The sequence below is a fragment of the Prorops nasuta genome, unplaced genomic scaffold, assembly GCF_024137725.1.
Source record: "Prorops nasuta isolate Cenicafe-Biocafe unplaced genomic scaffold, Cenicafe_Pnas_1.2 PNAS00014, whole genome shotgun sequence".
NCBI classification, from domain to species: Eukaryota; Metazoa; Arthropoda; class Insecta; order Hymenoptera; family Bethylidae; genus Prorops; species Prorops nasuta.
This window is the reverse complement of record NW_027116811.1, coordinates 6,153,154-6,165,660: the sequence shown is the minus strand read 5'-3', so window position 1 is coordinate 6,165,660 and position 12,507 is coordinate 6,153,154. Positions and strand designations below refer to the sequence as shown.

Below are 12,507 nucleotides of genomic sequence, written 5' to 3'. Positions count from 1 at the left end.
GGGATTAGAGAAAGAGGGAAGGAGGGGAGCATAAAGATGCATTTTTAGCGAGCAGCAGCGCCAGCAGCTGCTCATAGAAGTTTGGATTGGTTCGGATGCGGTTCGTGACGTTTCTGGTGGGATTTGGTTGGCTCTCCTCTCTACGACTGTACCTCCAAAGCTACGGCGCAATCAACCTTGCGCTTCTCCGGAGTTCGATCAATAATACCGGAAAGCTACTGAACAGCTAAAAATGATTCGTCGCGGCCAACTAAATATCTACCTGGAAACCGGAAGTCCTCCGGTTCCACTTGAGTAATCTGTAAACCCTTATAGGTTTTTCTAAATTCGGAAAAATTGCGCCAAACTCTCGAATAACAAAATTTGCAAAGAGATTACCGCAGCTTTCTTTTATTATGCATATGAATGCTTATATTAAAATTTTTGGGATTTAATCAAACCTATTAAATATAATTGTATTAGAAAAAGGAAAACTCAGAGCGCGTTAGGCGCAGAGAGGAAACTGGTGCGCGTTTGGTTGGTTGTGGGGTAGTGGGGGTGGCGGAGGTTGGTTGGCTGGTAGCTCCGCCAGCCGGCGTGCACGAAAGCAACAAAAGTTCGTCACTCATCAGTCCAGTCAGTGGCCGCGCGCGGACACAGAAACATGTCCGGTATATCAAATGTTCTTTGATTACTAATTTTTTGAGATTCCTGTCACTATTTCTTAAAGTCTTTCCACATATATACATACATACATTCAATCCAGCTCATCTGATCTATAACTAATCACGAAAACTTCTCATCTATTTATTTTTTCTCAATCCAATAGTTTGAATCATCTGTCCCTTCGTATTCTTGTTTTTTTCTTCCATCCCTCTTTTTTCTCCTTTCCAATTTGAAACTCTTAACACTTGCCCGTTTACGTTCCGGCAAATGAATTTGCTAATTTTTACTTATAATTTGTTCACGTTAATGAATCAGTGGGTAAATGCCAGAAGATCTATCAATTAACAATAATCAATTACCGGTAGTGGTACTATGGTTTTTAGCTGAATGACAAATGTGTGCTTTGCACTTCTGAGAGAGATCATAATCATTATCGTTAATGATTCCACCCGAGTGACGCAAAACTTTTCGTTAAAGAATAACAACGACCGATGCGTTACTTCAATTTTTCTCGTTATCGAACCATGGAGCTCCATGGTGAGTTTAACGTTTTATTTTTAGCCCAGCAGTAGCTTGAAATATTTTCCCTTCCCCTACTCATCTGTTGACAAATTCAGCTTGTTTTTGGCATCTTTTGTCATCTTTCATTTTTATGGTGTTTTAAATTCTTCAAACATCTTTTTCTATGTTAAAAATGTATATTTACAAGGTGTTTCTTTATAGAGAGAATAACATTGTTCTCTCTTCAATGTTGATGTAATTAACATTTATTCCTTTTCCCGGTAATTTTTTTCCCTTCAAATGACATAATTTAGAGTTCTATTAATTATAATTAATTAGGTCAATAATGGATTAAACGAGAATTCATTATTGGAATTGTTTTATTAAATAATCTTATTATGTATGGGTATTATGTAGGATTATTTAGATAATTTATGTTAATAATAATGGGTAGAATATTTTTTTTGGTCCTCTCTATGGGTTTAGTCTTATCGTATCAAGAAAAGAAACCTTTTTTTATCCAACGTTGCTTTCACGTTTACGGAATTACGTAAAAACTGGTTTTCTCACATCCAGGATGAGTAAAGTTTGCTTATCACAGATAATGATACTATAACTCGGTATGTTTTCTTACTTGAATGGATGCACCTGAAATTGTAAGTAAACATCCGAATACGTATATATATATCTATATGAATAAACGAATTATGTAACATTTGTTTATTTGCAAATTGATTATGAAATATGTCTCTTGAGAAAATCTGCTTTCAAGCTTCAAGTAATCTGCCAAGTTTATCTTCATTTTCGATCATTTCGAACAATATTTTCAAAAACCTCCAATTCATCGATCGCCCATACGTGAAACTTACTCCGTAGTAGAGAATAAATTTAAGAATATAATCAAAGGAAGCTTTCTCGTTTAAGGAAGGAAATATTTTGGTCTTTTCGAGGATTTAAAAAAGTGTTGAGAATAGCTGGTATGATTTATGTTGAGAGGGGGTTTGTAGGGTAAGGTATTGGCTATACACACTGACAATATGAGTATATGCGTATATGCATGTATGAAGGCTAGCATTTGCGGTGCTTCCGTGTATACGTGAAAAGAGGGTGTCTCTCGATCCATATTAAAATGTCCATCTTCCAATCGAGCAGTCTAACATCATTGAATAAAAATAGACTGTTCTCTTAAGTAAATTTGTCTATATTCCAATTTATCTAATTTTTTATATTTTAACCCTTTCCACCCATCATTTCTCTCACCCTTCCATTAATTAATTAAATTTAAAATCATTTATTAAATAATTGTTTTTGTTTGTTTTTTTATTGAAGGCTTATTTAATGCACGGATCTTACAAGGCTAAAAAATGTAGTCCAGGCTAATTCCAGTTTAGAGATATTCTGTCTCTAGTTAAACAATGTTTTACTGATAAAATCAATCCACTGTCAAAATGTTGACAAAGGAGTATCGAATACCTCTGCCTCTAACAGTGGAGGAGTATAGAATTGCTCAATTGTATATGATAGCTGTAAGTATATGTATGAAAGGTTGAAAATAAAAGGATTTAATTGATGAACAAAATTCAATTGCATAGAAAAAGTCCAGGCAAGAAAGTACAGGAGCAGGTAGTGGAGTAGAAATTCTAGTGAACGAACCATATACAAATGGGCCTGGAGGAAATGGTCAATATACAGATAAAATTTACCATGTTGGCAGTCATCTGCCTGGATGGTTTAAAAGTCTTTTGCCAAGGTCTGCATTAATAGCAAAGGAGGAGGCATGGAATGCTTATCCTTATACGAAAACAAGATATACTTGCCCTTTTGTGGAGAAATTTTCAGTTGAAATTGAAACTTATTACTACCCTGATAATGGCAACCAAGAAAATGTTTTTAATCTCAGTAGTTCTGAATTGAGAAATAGAATTGTAGATATAATTGATATTGTCAAGGATCAATTGTCTGGCACAGACTATGTAAAAGAGGAGGATCCCAAATTATTTGTATCTGAAAAAACTGGTAGAGGTCCTCTATCAGAAACATGGCTAGAAGATTATTGGAATGATGTCAAAGTATGTATCTACTTTTTCAAATGTTCTGCAGGAATTTACACTTCAACATTTTACATTGATTTTAGGATAGGCCACAACCAACACCTTCTGGAAAATCTTTGATGTGTGCCTACAAGCTGTGTCGTGTGGAATTTCGTTACTGGGGAATGCAGACAAAACTAGAAAAATTTATTCATGACGTTGGTAAGCATTTTTTGTTAATAGTACAATTTTTTTGAATAGTTAATTAATTATTGGAATGATGGCAGCTTTAAGAAAAACAATGGTAAGGGCACATAGACAAGCATGGGCTTGGCAAGATGAGTGGAATGGGTTAACAATGGAAGACATTCGAGAAATTGAGCGACAAACACAGTTAGCCTTGCAACGAACAATGGGATTAGGAGAATCTAATGAAGATATCATTCAGGAAGAAAGGGACAACAATTCAGCCAGCTCCATAATGACTCCTCAAGACTCTAACGTTGCCAAAACACTAGCAGCCACTCTTGGCAGTATAGAAAAGAATGAAGATCTTCAAAGTCCACCCTCTCATCGAAAACCTTCTGATATTCCTATTATTAACACAGCTGCTAGCTCAGAGGGTGATGTCAGCCCTGGTGATTCTCCTACTGATATTCCAGATCTTAGGTACACTAAGCAAAATGCCATCTAATTTCTTTAAGTTTCAGTTTTTATTACAATTTCATCTATGAACTTGTATATTCACAGGAAACCCCAAGAAAACATAAACTCAAAGAAAGTATGGAAGAAAAATAATACAGGGTTACATTCTCCAAGCTCTGCTAAAACTTTTGACATTCAAATGGCCAACTGGCGAATGGAAAGTATTGTCAGAGAATCAGAATCTGATAGTGAAGATGAATTTTTTGATTGTCAAGGTATGTGTTTGATTAATAATATCTTTAGCATGTCTGTGTTTAGAAAAAAAAATTAAAGCTTCAATACAGCAATTTATAGATAATCTATTATAATTATATAATTAACACAGTGCATATAGCAGCATGAGTATTGCAGAGTTTTGTTTTGTTTCTTATGTCTATCCTTCGTTTTTTATCACACTACAGCAGCTGGGTTTATTATCCCTACTATACTGAAAGGTAGGACCAAAGTAGTGTTAATTTTTTATTAAAGACAACTTTTTATTTCTTTAAAAAGTGTGCTTTGGATGAGTTAAATAATCTCTTGAATCAAGATGGAAACGCAAAGCTTTAATCTACTTGTAACTAATAAGAAACACCTAATTAACCATTTTTACAAGGAAAATACTATGCATTGTTGTTGCAAGTATGATCTTAATCAATAAAAATAAGCATGCAGCAGCATGGGCAAGTAATCTCACAAGCTCACATAAATACGATATAGCACTTAGTATTGTGATTGTTAAAGTCAAAGTTTAAATTATTTTAAAGTCGCCTTCATTACTATATTTTTGAATTTATTATTATATGTATTTTATGAATTTCCATTATAAGGTTGTCAAATTTAAATTTATGAAGAAAAGTATGTATATGTAGTCTTATGATTTTTTATTATACAGAGGACTTTGGCGATAATTTCTCATTAGTTAAATGGAGTTCTTTGGATCTTCTTGCAGAGGAGGAAGACGCTACTTCACCTACTTTACCGATAGTAAATAAACAAGGTTCGTAAATAACTAATACTAATAATTAAATTTTATTTTTCAATTATTCTTTAACTTACAGATGATTCAATCTTCTCACACACGTACTTACAACGAGTGGCCAGCGAGCGAAGTAGTAAAAGATTGCAGATTCGTACCTCAGACAGTATCGACATTTCCTGTCCACCCTCTCCACAGTATTCACCAACTAATCATCCTTGCAAAACAACAGTCCTGCTAATCGTAATACATGCTGGCAGTGTTTTAGGTAAAGTAGGGCTAAGCTTTCAATTGATGTAATAAAAGAATGTCATTACAGACCGAAGAAGAATGTATCGATTTTGTTTTAGACGCAAACGTCGATTTGACAGCAAAAAAATCTGATATAACTACGTTCAGAGGTGCCTTCGAATCGGTAATGAGACAGCATTATCCTAGTATGGTTGGACATGTTTCTATAAAGTTTGTTTCCTGTCCACCAATCTGTACAGAGGGTCTTGGTATTCTATCCAGGCAAGCATCATCGCTATTCAAAGAATTCCGTTGAATTTTCTCACTCAATAATTCATTGTATTCCTCGTACAGCTTGACCCCATATAGTTTTGACGTATCACCCTCGTGCATGGACACGCCACAAGTGACTCATGACACAATTCCAATTGGTGCCATTCCATTGTTAGCGAGTTCCACTCCAGATTACCAGGAAGCTGTTTCACGAGTAGTCATTGGGGCGAATCAGGTCTACCAAGATTTCTTGAAGAACGACGAGGGCAAAGGATTTAGCGGACAGATTTGTATCATAGGAGATTCCGTGGGTTCGATATTAGCTTACGACGCCCTGTGCAGATCTTATCAATACCAGTCAAGACACAATAGTGAGAACAGTATCCTTGACACCAGTAATCCTCCTGCAGAAAGTAATGGAACGAATGAAGATGGGAAACACTTGAGTGCACCATCGCCCAGACGAAGATCTTCCAGTACAAGGTACTGACTCATCTATAGTAATATAAAGGATTCTCAAACTTAACATTGAACCAAAAATTTTCAGCGATGGTTCTCAGCATTGCAAGTTGGAGTTTGAAGTGGGAGAATTTTTCATGTTTGGCAGTCCTCTGGCTTTGGTGCTGGCTTATAGAAAGATTTCTTCCCATACAGACAAAAATAGTAACATACAGAGGCCATTGGTTAATCAAGTTTACAATTTATTTCATCCAACTGATCCTGTTGCTGCCAGAGTAGAGCCATTGATATCTGCCAAGTTCTCATCGTTACCTCCGGTAAACGTCGCGAGATATCAGAAATATCCACTTGGAAATGGACATCCTTACCATTTACGTCAGTACCTATTTATGCATATATACGGTTAAGACAGTAAAATATTGTTTTTTATTCACTTTATCTAATATATCGATTTTATTACAGTTGAGGCTATTCAAACTAATCCACAGTTATTCACTGATGGATTGAATGTTCCTAATGTACCAATATCTCACATAAGAAGACTGTCAGATATTTCAATACAAAGTACTATGTCTGGAATTATCGAAACTGTTCCTTTACAAATTGTGTCTGCACGTGAGTCAATGAAAGACTAGTAACTATGATACGCCTGTACAGTTGATAAGGCATTTAGTATAGTTTTCTTTTTTATAATTTTACAGTAACGCAGAAATGGTGGGGTAGCAAAAGAATAGATTACGCTCTGTATTGTCCAGATGGTCTCGCGAATTTCCCTACTAATGCATTGCCCCATCTCTTTCATGCCAGTTACTGGGAATCCTCGGATGTCATTGCATTTATTTTAAGACAAATAGGCAGGTACGATTTACCTTTGCTCAGCGAAGAAAAAGAAGTCTGCTTCCGTCCAGGCCAACCTAGAGAAAAGTGGAATAAAAAACGTACTTCGATTAAACTCAAGGTAATTGGAAATTATTTCAAAATACGGTGCGAGCAAGACGATTAAACGATATTTGTTATTTGCAGAACGTGGCTGCCAATCATAGAGCCAATGATGTAATCGTTAGAGAAGGAGCACCTCAAGTTCTAGTCGCTAGGTTTATGTACAGTCCAATAGATTTAATAGCTTTGACTGGTTGGTAGAATTATGTAAATTACGGAACGTGTGATATAAGATAATGACAGAAAAAAATGCATGATTTTAGGTGAAAAGGTGGACATTCACATAATGAAGGATGCTCCAGCAGGAGAATGGACATATCTTTCGACCGAAATAACTGATAAGAATGGCAGAATCACATATAGAATTCCAGATGAGAAAGCTTTAGGCTATGGTCTTTATCCTATCAAAATGGTTGTCAGAGGAGATCACACTTCCGTAGACTTTTTTATGACTGTCGTACCACCAAAAACTGAATGCGTTGTATTTAGCATTGACGGATCGTTCACAGCTAGTATGTCCGTCACTGGCAGAGATCCAAGGGTCAGGGCTGGGGCTGTAGATGTTGTTAGGTAAAGCAAATACCACGCAACTCTATAATAATAAACAACGCACTGTATATCGAATAATTCATTATTTCGATATTAGACGTTAATTATTACTTAATTAACTTGATTAAATTTTCAGGCACTGGCAAGAGCTGGGGTATTTAATCATTTATATAACAGCTAGGCCAGACATGCAACAGCAAAAAGTAATCTCATGGTTGTCACAACACAATTTTCCCCACGGATTAGTGTCCTTTGCTGACGGTTTATCTACAGATCCACTCGGACATAAAGCTGCTTATCTAAATAATCTTGTACAGGTAATGAAATTATTTATAAAAATTTTTATCATACATTTTTTCTCCTTAATTTAATGTATTGCAGGATCATGGATTGGTTATTCATCACGCATACGGTAGCAGTAAAGACATAAGCGTATATACAGCTATAAATCTGAAGCCAAATGAGATTTTCATAATTGGCAAAGTATCTAAGAAGCACCAGGCCTTGGCTACGATCCTTCACGATGGTTACGCAGCCCATTTGAGTAATCTGCAAGCTCACGGTGGATCAAGGCCAGCCCAGGGCAATGCCAGAATGGTCATTCCTCGAGGCCAATTCGGTTTGCCTGGTCAAAATGTCTCTTTACGACGTAGAAGGTAAAAAAATTAACCTTTGATGAAAATATCTTCGTCCTCCATATTGTCTTTATATCACTGCCATGATCCCTACAAATTTTCTCACAGTAATAATTCTTTGATATCTTGCCATTCGCAACGCTAACGTGTTCCGAAGAAGACCGGATACGTCGTAACTTTTAAGTTTGCCAACTGATGAGAAAAAGGTACAGGTCACTAAAGTGCAAAGGAATTTCCAGTAGGCTAGTCTGTAAATATTATTATACTTGTGTATTAAATCCAAGCCTGTCCATTCTCTATTGTATACGAAGAACAAGCAAGAGTTTATTGCATTTGTCGATTAGCATAGCATTTGTTAATTATGGCATTTTGATAAAAAATAATATTTAGCATAGAGGAAGAAATTTACTTCATTAGGGATTAGTACTGATTGAATTTTTAGTGAAGTAGCATGGCATTGGAGAAGTGGCAGAGATTGGCCTTCACTAATAATAGCAAAACAGAAAGAGAGAACAAATTTTGATAGATTTTTGTAATCAATATGTCTAAAGCTGCTTGGGATTTTTTCTATATTCGTTGGAAGTTTTACTTTGTCAATTTCTGCCACTATAATGAAAAAGGAGGTGATATTGCAGCGTATGTGCATATGAGCCTCGGCTCTGTTCCAGTAACGACACAGTGGTCAACTCATCAGCACGCAACAGCGTGTGCATTAAACGGAAAGTCTACCTTAGTCACATCTAACACACGCCTCTAATCTGCATACAAAATACTTACCCATATTGGTAACTATCAGCTGTAACCTCTTCTGCTTTACGTTTTTCTCGTTCTATTATTTTCTTCTTACTTTTGCAAATTATCATGCTAATTAGTGGATGATATCGATGATCGTTTCATAAAAACCTTGATAAAGCAGATAGAACAAGAGCCTTTATCAATCTCTTCATTCCAGGTATCCACTGTGAAGATTATTGTTAAGCCGCAGCGTAGCTAAATATCATGCTCTTGGCAAGAGTCCTGCAAAAGTTATCGCTTTTTTTCCTCTCAGCTGTACATATATCCAGGAATTGTGATTGGTTGATCCCTCTGGCTGTCCAGACACGTACGAGTCTCTAATTCATTTTTCTTATTCTTTGAAATGATCTGTCGCTTTATTGAACAAGGTAAACAGTCCTTTATAGGTAAATGTATGTGTCTTAGAACGTTAGAAGCTCGACAACCAACCAATCGAACACACGTCTATATCTTAATTAATAAATCCTCTTTTTTACCTGGAGTGGTTCATCTGGCTTTGCTTAGACATCGCATTAGCACCAACGTGGAATAGCGAGAGTTCCTAATGCACGACTTGATTTAATACTACTTGCAATATCACGATTCAGGAATATAATGTTCTTCCATTTCATGTATACACATACACAGTCAACGATATATTATCCAGAATGTGGTTTGCCAGTGTTTTACAGGAACAGGGAAAAAAGTATGATAGATGAAGAGAACAATATAGGGAAAAAATTGTCATCATCATTATAAAAATATTCATTGGTATTTTTCATAGCTCGGGGATGAAACGTCCAACCATTTTACACACTTATAACCAATTAATATCCAGAACGTGATGCATCAATACTTTACAGGAACAGGGAGGAGAGTATGACACTCGAGAAAAATCGTATAAGAGGACAAACATTTAATCACCGTATGCTATTTTTACAATCATGCTTAAATGTTCCATGACTCTGCTTTTGATTCACTGCGCTGTCTGCATATAAAACTCCTGCTTCCACGTTTGGCCTTCCACTATATAACTTGAAAAAAAAAACGTCGAAATAAAAAACAGAATGCCCAGGGAGAAATATAATCTGATTAATTGTCTATAAGAGAACAAATTTGAAACAAATTTCTCACTGCTGCTTGTTGCATATGCTGCACAGTTTTTTGATAAAAATAAATTAAGATTGTATGATATATTAAAAGAACAGTTGTTTGAATATAATGTGATGGAATAGATTGACTGATATGTTTGTTATTTTGCAGCTCTTTTAGAACGGCGAAGCGTGCTACCTCGCAGCCAGGAACATCGCCGAATCCGGGCAAGCTTCCTTTGGAACGAGGTGCGAGTGTAGGGCCACCAACATCACCTCAGTCGGCACCAGCCTTCAGGTCATCCGCACCTGAAAAGCTCTGACGTTTTGCACGCTGCCGCTCTTTCTTCGAGTCACGGCAGTGAACAATCAATCTTAGACTTAAGAAATAATTATTCGTTAGCTAAAAAGTTTACAAATACTTATGTACTTCGTGTCAGTCGTGCAAAAATTCCGTGATCGTATCGCAATACGATTTATTTTTATATATAACGTAGCCTATCCGCCAGGTGAATCCTGTTTTACCTCTTTTCAAACTAGACTGTTATCTCCCTCGAGATACCCGAGTAGCCTGATATAAAACTCCTATTCTGCTTAGACTGTGGTGTATTCCATTTTAATTTTTATATCCGTTCATATAGCTAGATTTTAGCCCTCTGTTCATTTACAACAAATTTATAGTAGACAGTTTTATCCTCCTTAATTGTTTTTTATTTTTTACTTCTTTTTAGAATAAGATTCAATATTAAATTTAGAACTATTTAGTGAATTCTTTGTTTGTCAAAACGTTGAACTTTGTTTTATGGGTGTATTGGTTTTGACTAATTTTCTGCACTTACGATATAACGATCCTTATTCTTCGTATAGGTTGATCTCTTAACAAAGTACAGAAAATTCAGCTGAAATGAACAGATCTATATATTATCTCTCGTAATGGGAAACTTGTTATGACGTAATGTTACCCAACTTTCCTCTCCCAATTCCTATCCCTGTTGTTATTACACTGAGAATTATGTATAATGTTATTCGTGAAGATACAATCTAGCATAACAATTTAATATTTCTCGTTAGTACTCTAAACATTGCCAAAACGCTATTGTGTATCGCTTCTTCGTAGTTTATATCGGTCCTGACCTGGGTCAATCTAGGATTCTTAGGGTTGAATTTTGTACGGGACGCGTCGATATATTCTAACAAACTTTGGTACAAAAGTAATTTTCTCTTGTTGTATAGTGCCATAAACGTCGTAGCTCACTATGTGAATCTATGATTTTCCTGTAAATAGCGATAATAATCGTGCAGCGATATATAAATAGGTAGATGAGCTTTTCAATGAAATTCTTTAATTTTACAGAAAAACTCTAGTATTATTGTGATTCTTTTAATTCTCTCAGGATTTAGGACTTAACAATTCCAATTGTTAACAAGAAAACTTCGAAATTTATGTGAGCAATAGAAATGCCCAGTGACTGTAGGTTTTCATGATTCATTTTGTCGTAAAGACATTATTTTGTATTTGTTATTACTCTACAGATTCGATAATTATGCGCGATCAATGATATATAAAAAATATATTATTTCCTATTCAGCATCTGCAAAGAATCTGCTTTGCTGTTGTGCTTGATGCACAGGAATGAAGTAAAACTAAACTATAGTATTGACTGTTTGTATTATTGTAATAATGGCACGAAGTTGTTAATGGATACATACATACATAAATACACACACGCGCACGCGCGTATATATATTTCTTGAAAGTGCAATGACTGCAAAAAAATATTTTAATTATACAAATAAACGACTTTCCACAAGTGATAATAATCAGAGTTATATTTTTGTTAGTATAAACCTGAAATGTTGTAATAATTTATCGCGCGCGAAAAATGATAATCATTGTTTCATAATTATTAATTGCGCTCGCTAGTCCAACAATTGTTTTATATATATACACATACTATATTAAATATATACAGGGTACCATCTGAATAATAGCGTACAATTTGGAAGTCATAGGTAGATAAGAACTCATAAATTTATTGAGTATTTTGAAGTCTTCTGGCATATTTATTCTAGCATAACTTGGCATATAAAGCAATATTTAAATTCCAGAAAGTCTGGCCTTTATTCAAATGAAATCCTGTGCATATAACTGTTTGTATATTGTAATTGTCTTTGCTGGACTCTACAAAATATATATTTCATTTGGCTAAGAAAATTATCATGTACAAAATAGGAAAAAAATAATCATTTTCTTTATTCAACATTATAATAAAGAATGATCGATTGTGTCGTTTAAGATTTGTTTTGTCTTTTATAATAATTCTAATTCTCACTTAATAGAAATATTACTTGTTTTTTTCACTATTCGCTTTTTTAAGTTTGTATTTTACAAATTCCAATGAGTTTAAAAAAATATCAAAGGTTACTCTAAAAGTACCTGTTATCAAATTAGGTGGAAAATTTACTCATTGGAAAAAGTTTAGAAAATTACCAAATTATTTGAAAACTATTTTTATTTAAAGTAGCAAAATATATAGAAGTATAAATTAAAGAAACTGATAAATATATTTAATGGAACATTTTTCCATTTTACCTAGAATATAAATGTTTCTGCATGAGACATGATGGACAGCATCATGTAAAACAATAATATTGGTAGCCACTCCATTTTCCCAATCCATTAGTCCTTTTTAATTCAATTGTTAACATATTAGGGT

At 34.9% G+C, this 12,507-nt stretch overlaps 1 protein-coding gene across 15 annotated transcripts; it reads left to right on the top strand.

Annotated features, from left to right (window-relative positions):
- Positions 1–542: 542 nt before the first annotated feature.
- On the top strand, positions 543–12,086 carry rdgB (retinal degeneration B). 15 transcript variants are annotated; one of them, XR_010823464.1, is made up of 21 exons: positions 630–1,182; positions 2,476–2,672; positions 2,739–3,215; positions 3,281–3,398; positions 3,464–3,845; positions 3,927–4,096; positions 4,283–4,315; positions 4,756–4,860; positions 4,922–5,107; positions 5,190–5,352; positions 5,425–5,826; positions 5,891–6,177; positions 6,265–6,417; positions 6,504–6,760; positions 6,826–6,934; positions 7,005–7,311; positions 7,427–7,607; positions 7,672–7,946; positions 8,594–8,710; positions 8,878–9,027; positions 9,963–10,100. XR_010823464.1 is itself a non-coding variant. In XM_066735567.1 (20 exons), the coding sequence occupies exons 2-19, from the start codon at positions 2,595–2,597 to the stop codon at positions 8,667–8,669; spliced, it is 3,759 nt and encodes a 1,252-aa protein (XP_066591664.1). In that variant the 5' UTR covers positions 630–1,182; positions 2,476–2,594; the 3' UTR covers positions 8,670–8,710; positions 9,963–10,099. The 15 variants fall into 15 exon arrangements, 13 of the variants coding, with proteins under 13 accessions (XP_066591657.1, XP_066591664.1, XP_066591668.1 ...); XR_010823463.1 differs by having other exon boundaries at positions 8,878–9,088; positions 9,963–10,097; XM_066735567.1 differs by lacking the exon at positions 8,878–9,027 and having other exon boundaries at positions 9,963–10,099.
- Positions 12,087–12,507: the final 421 nt, after the last annotated feature.

Coding starts and splice junctions, on each gene's coding strand:
- rdgB (XM_066735560.1), top strand. CDS start 2,595: ATGTTGACAAAGGAGTATCGAATACCTCTGCCTCTAACAGTGGAGGAG. Junction 3,846..3,926: donor ACTGATATTCCAGATCTTAG/GTACACTAAGCA, acceptor GTATATTCACAG/GAAACCCCAAGAAAACATAA. Junction 5,108..5,189: donor ACATGCTGGCAGTGTTTTAG/GTAAAGTAGGGC, acceptor ATTTTGTTTTAG/ACGCAAACGTCGATTTGACA.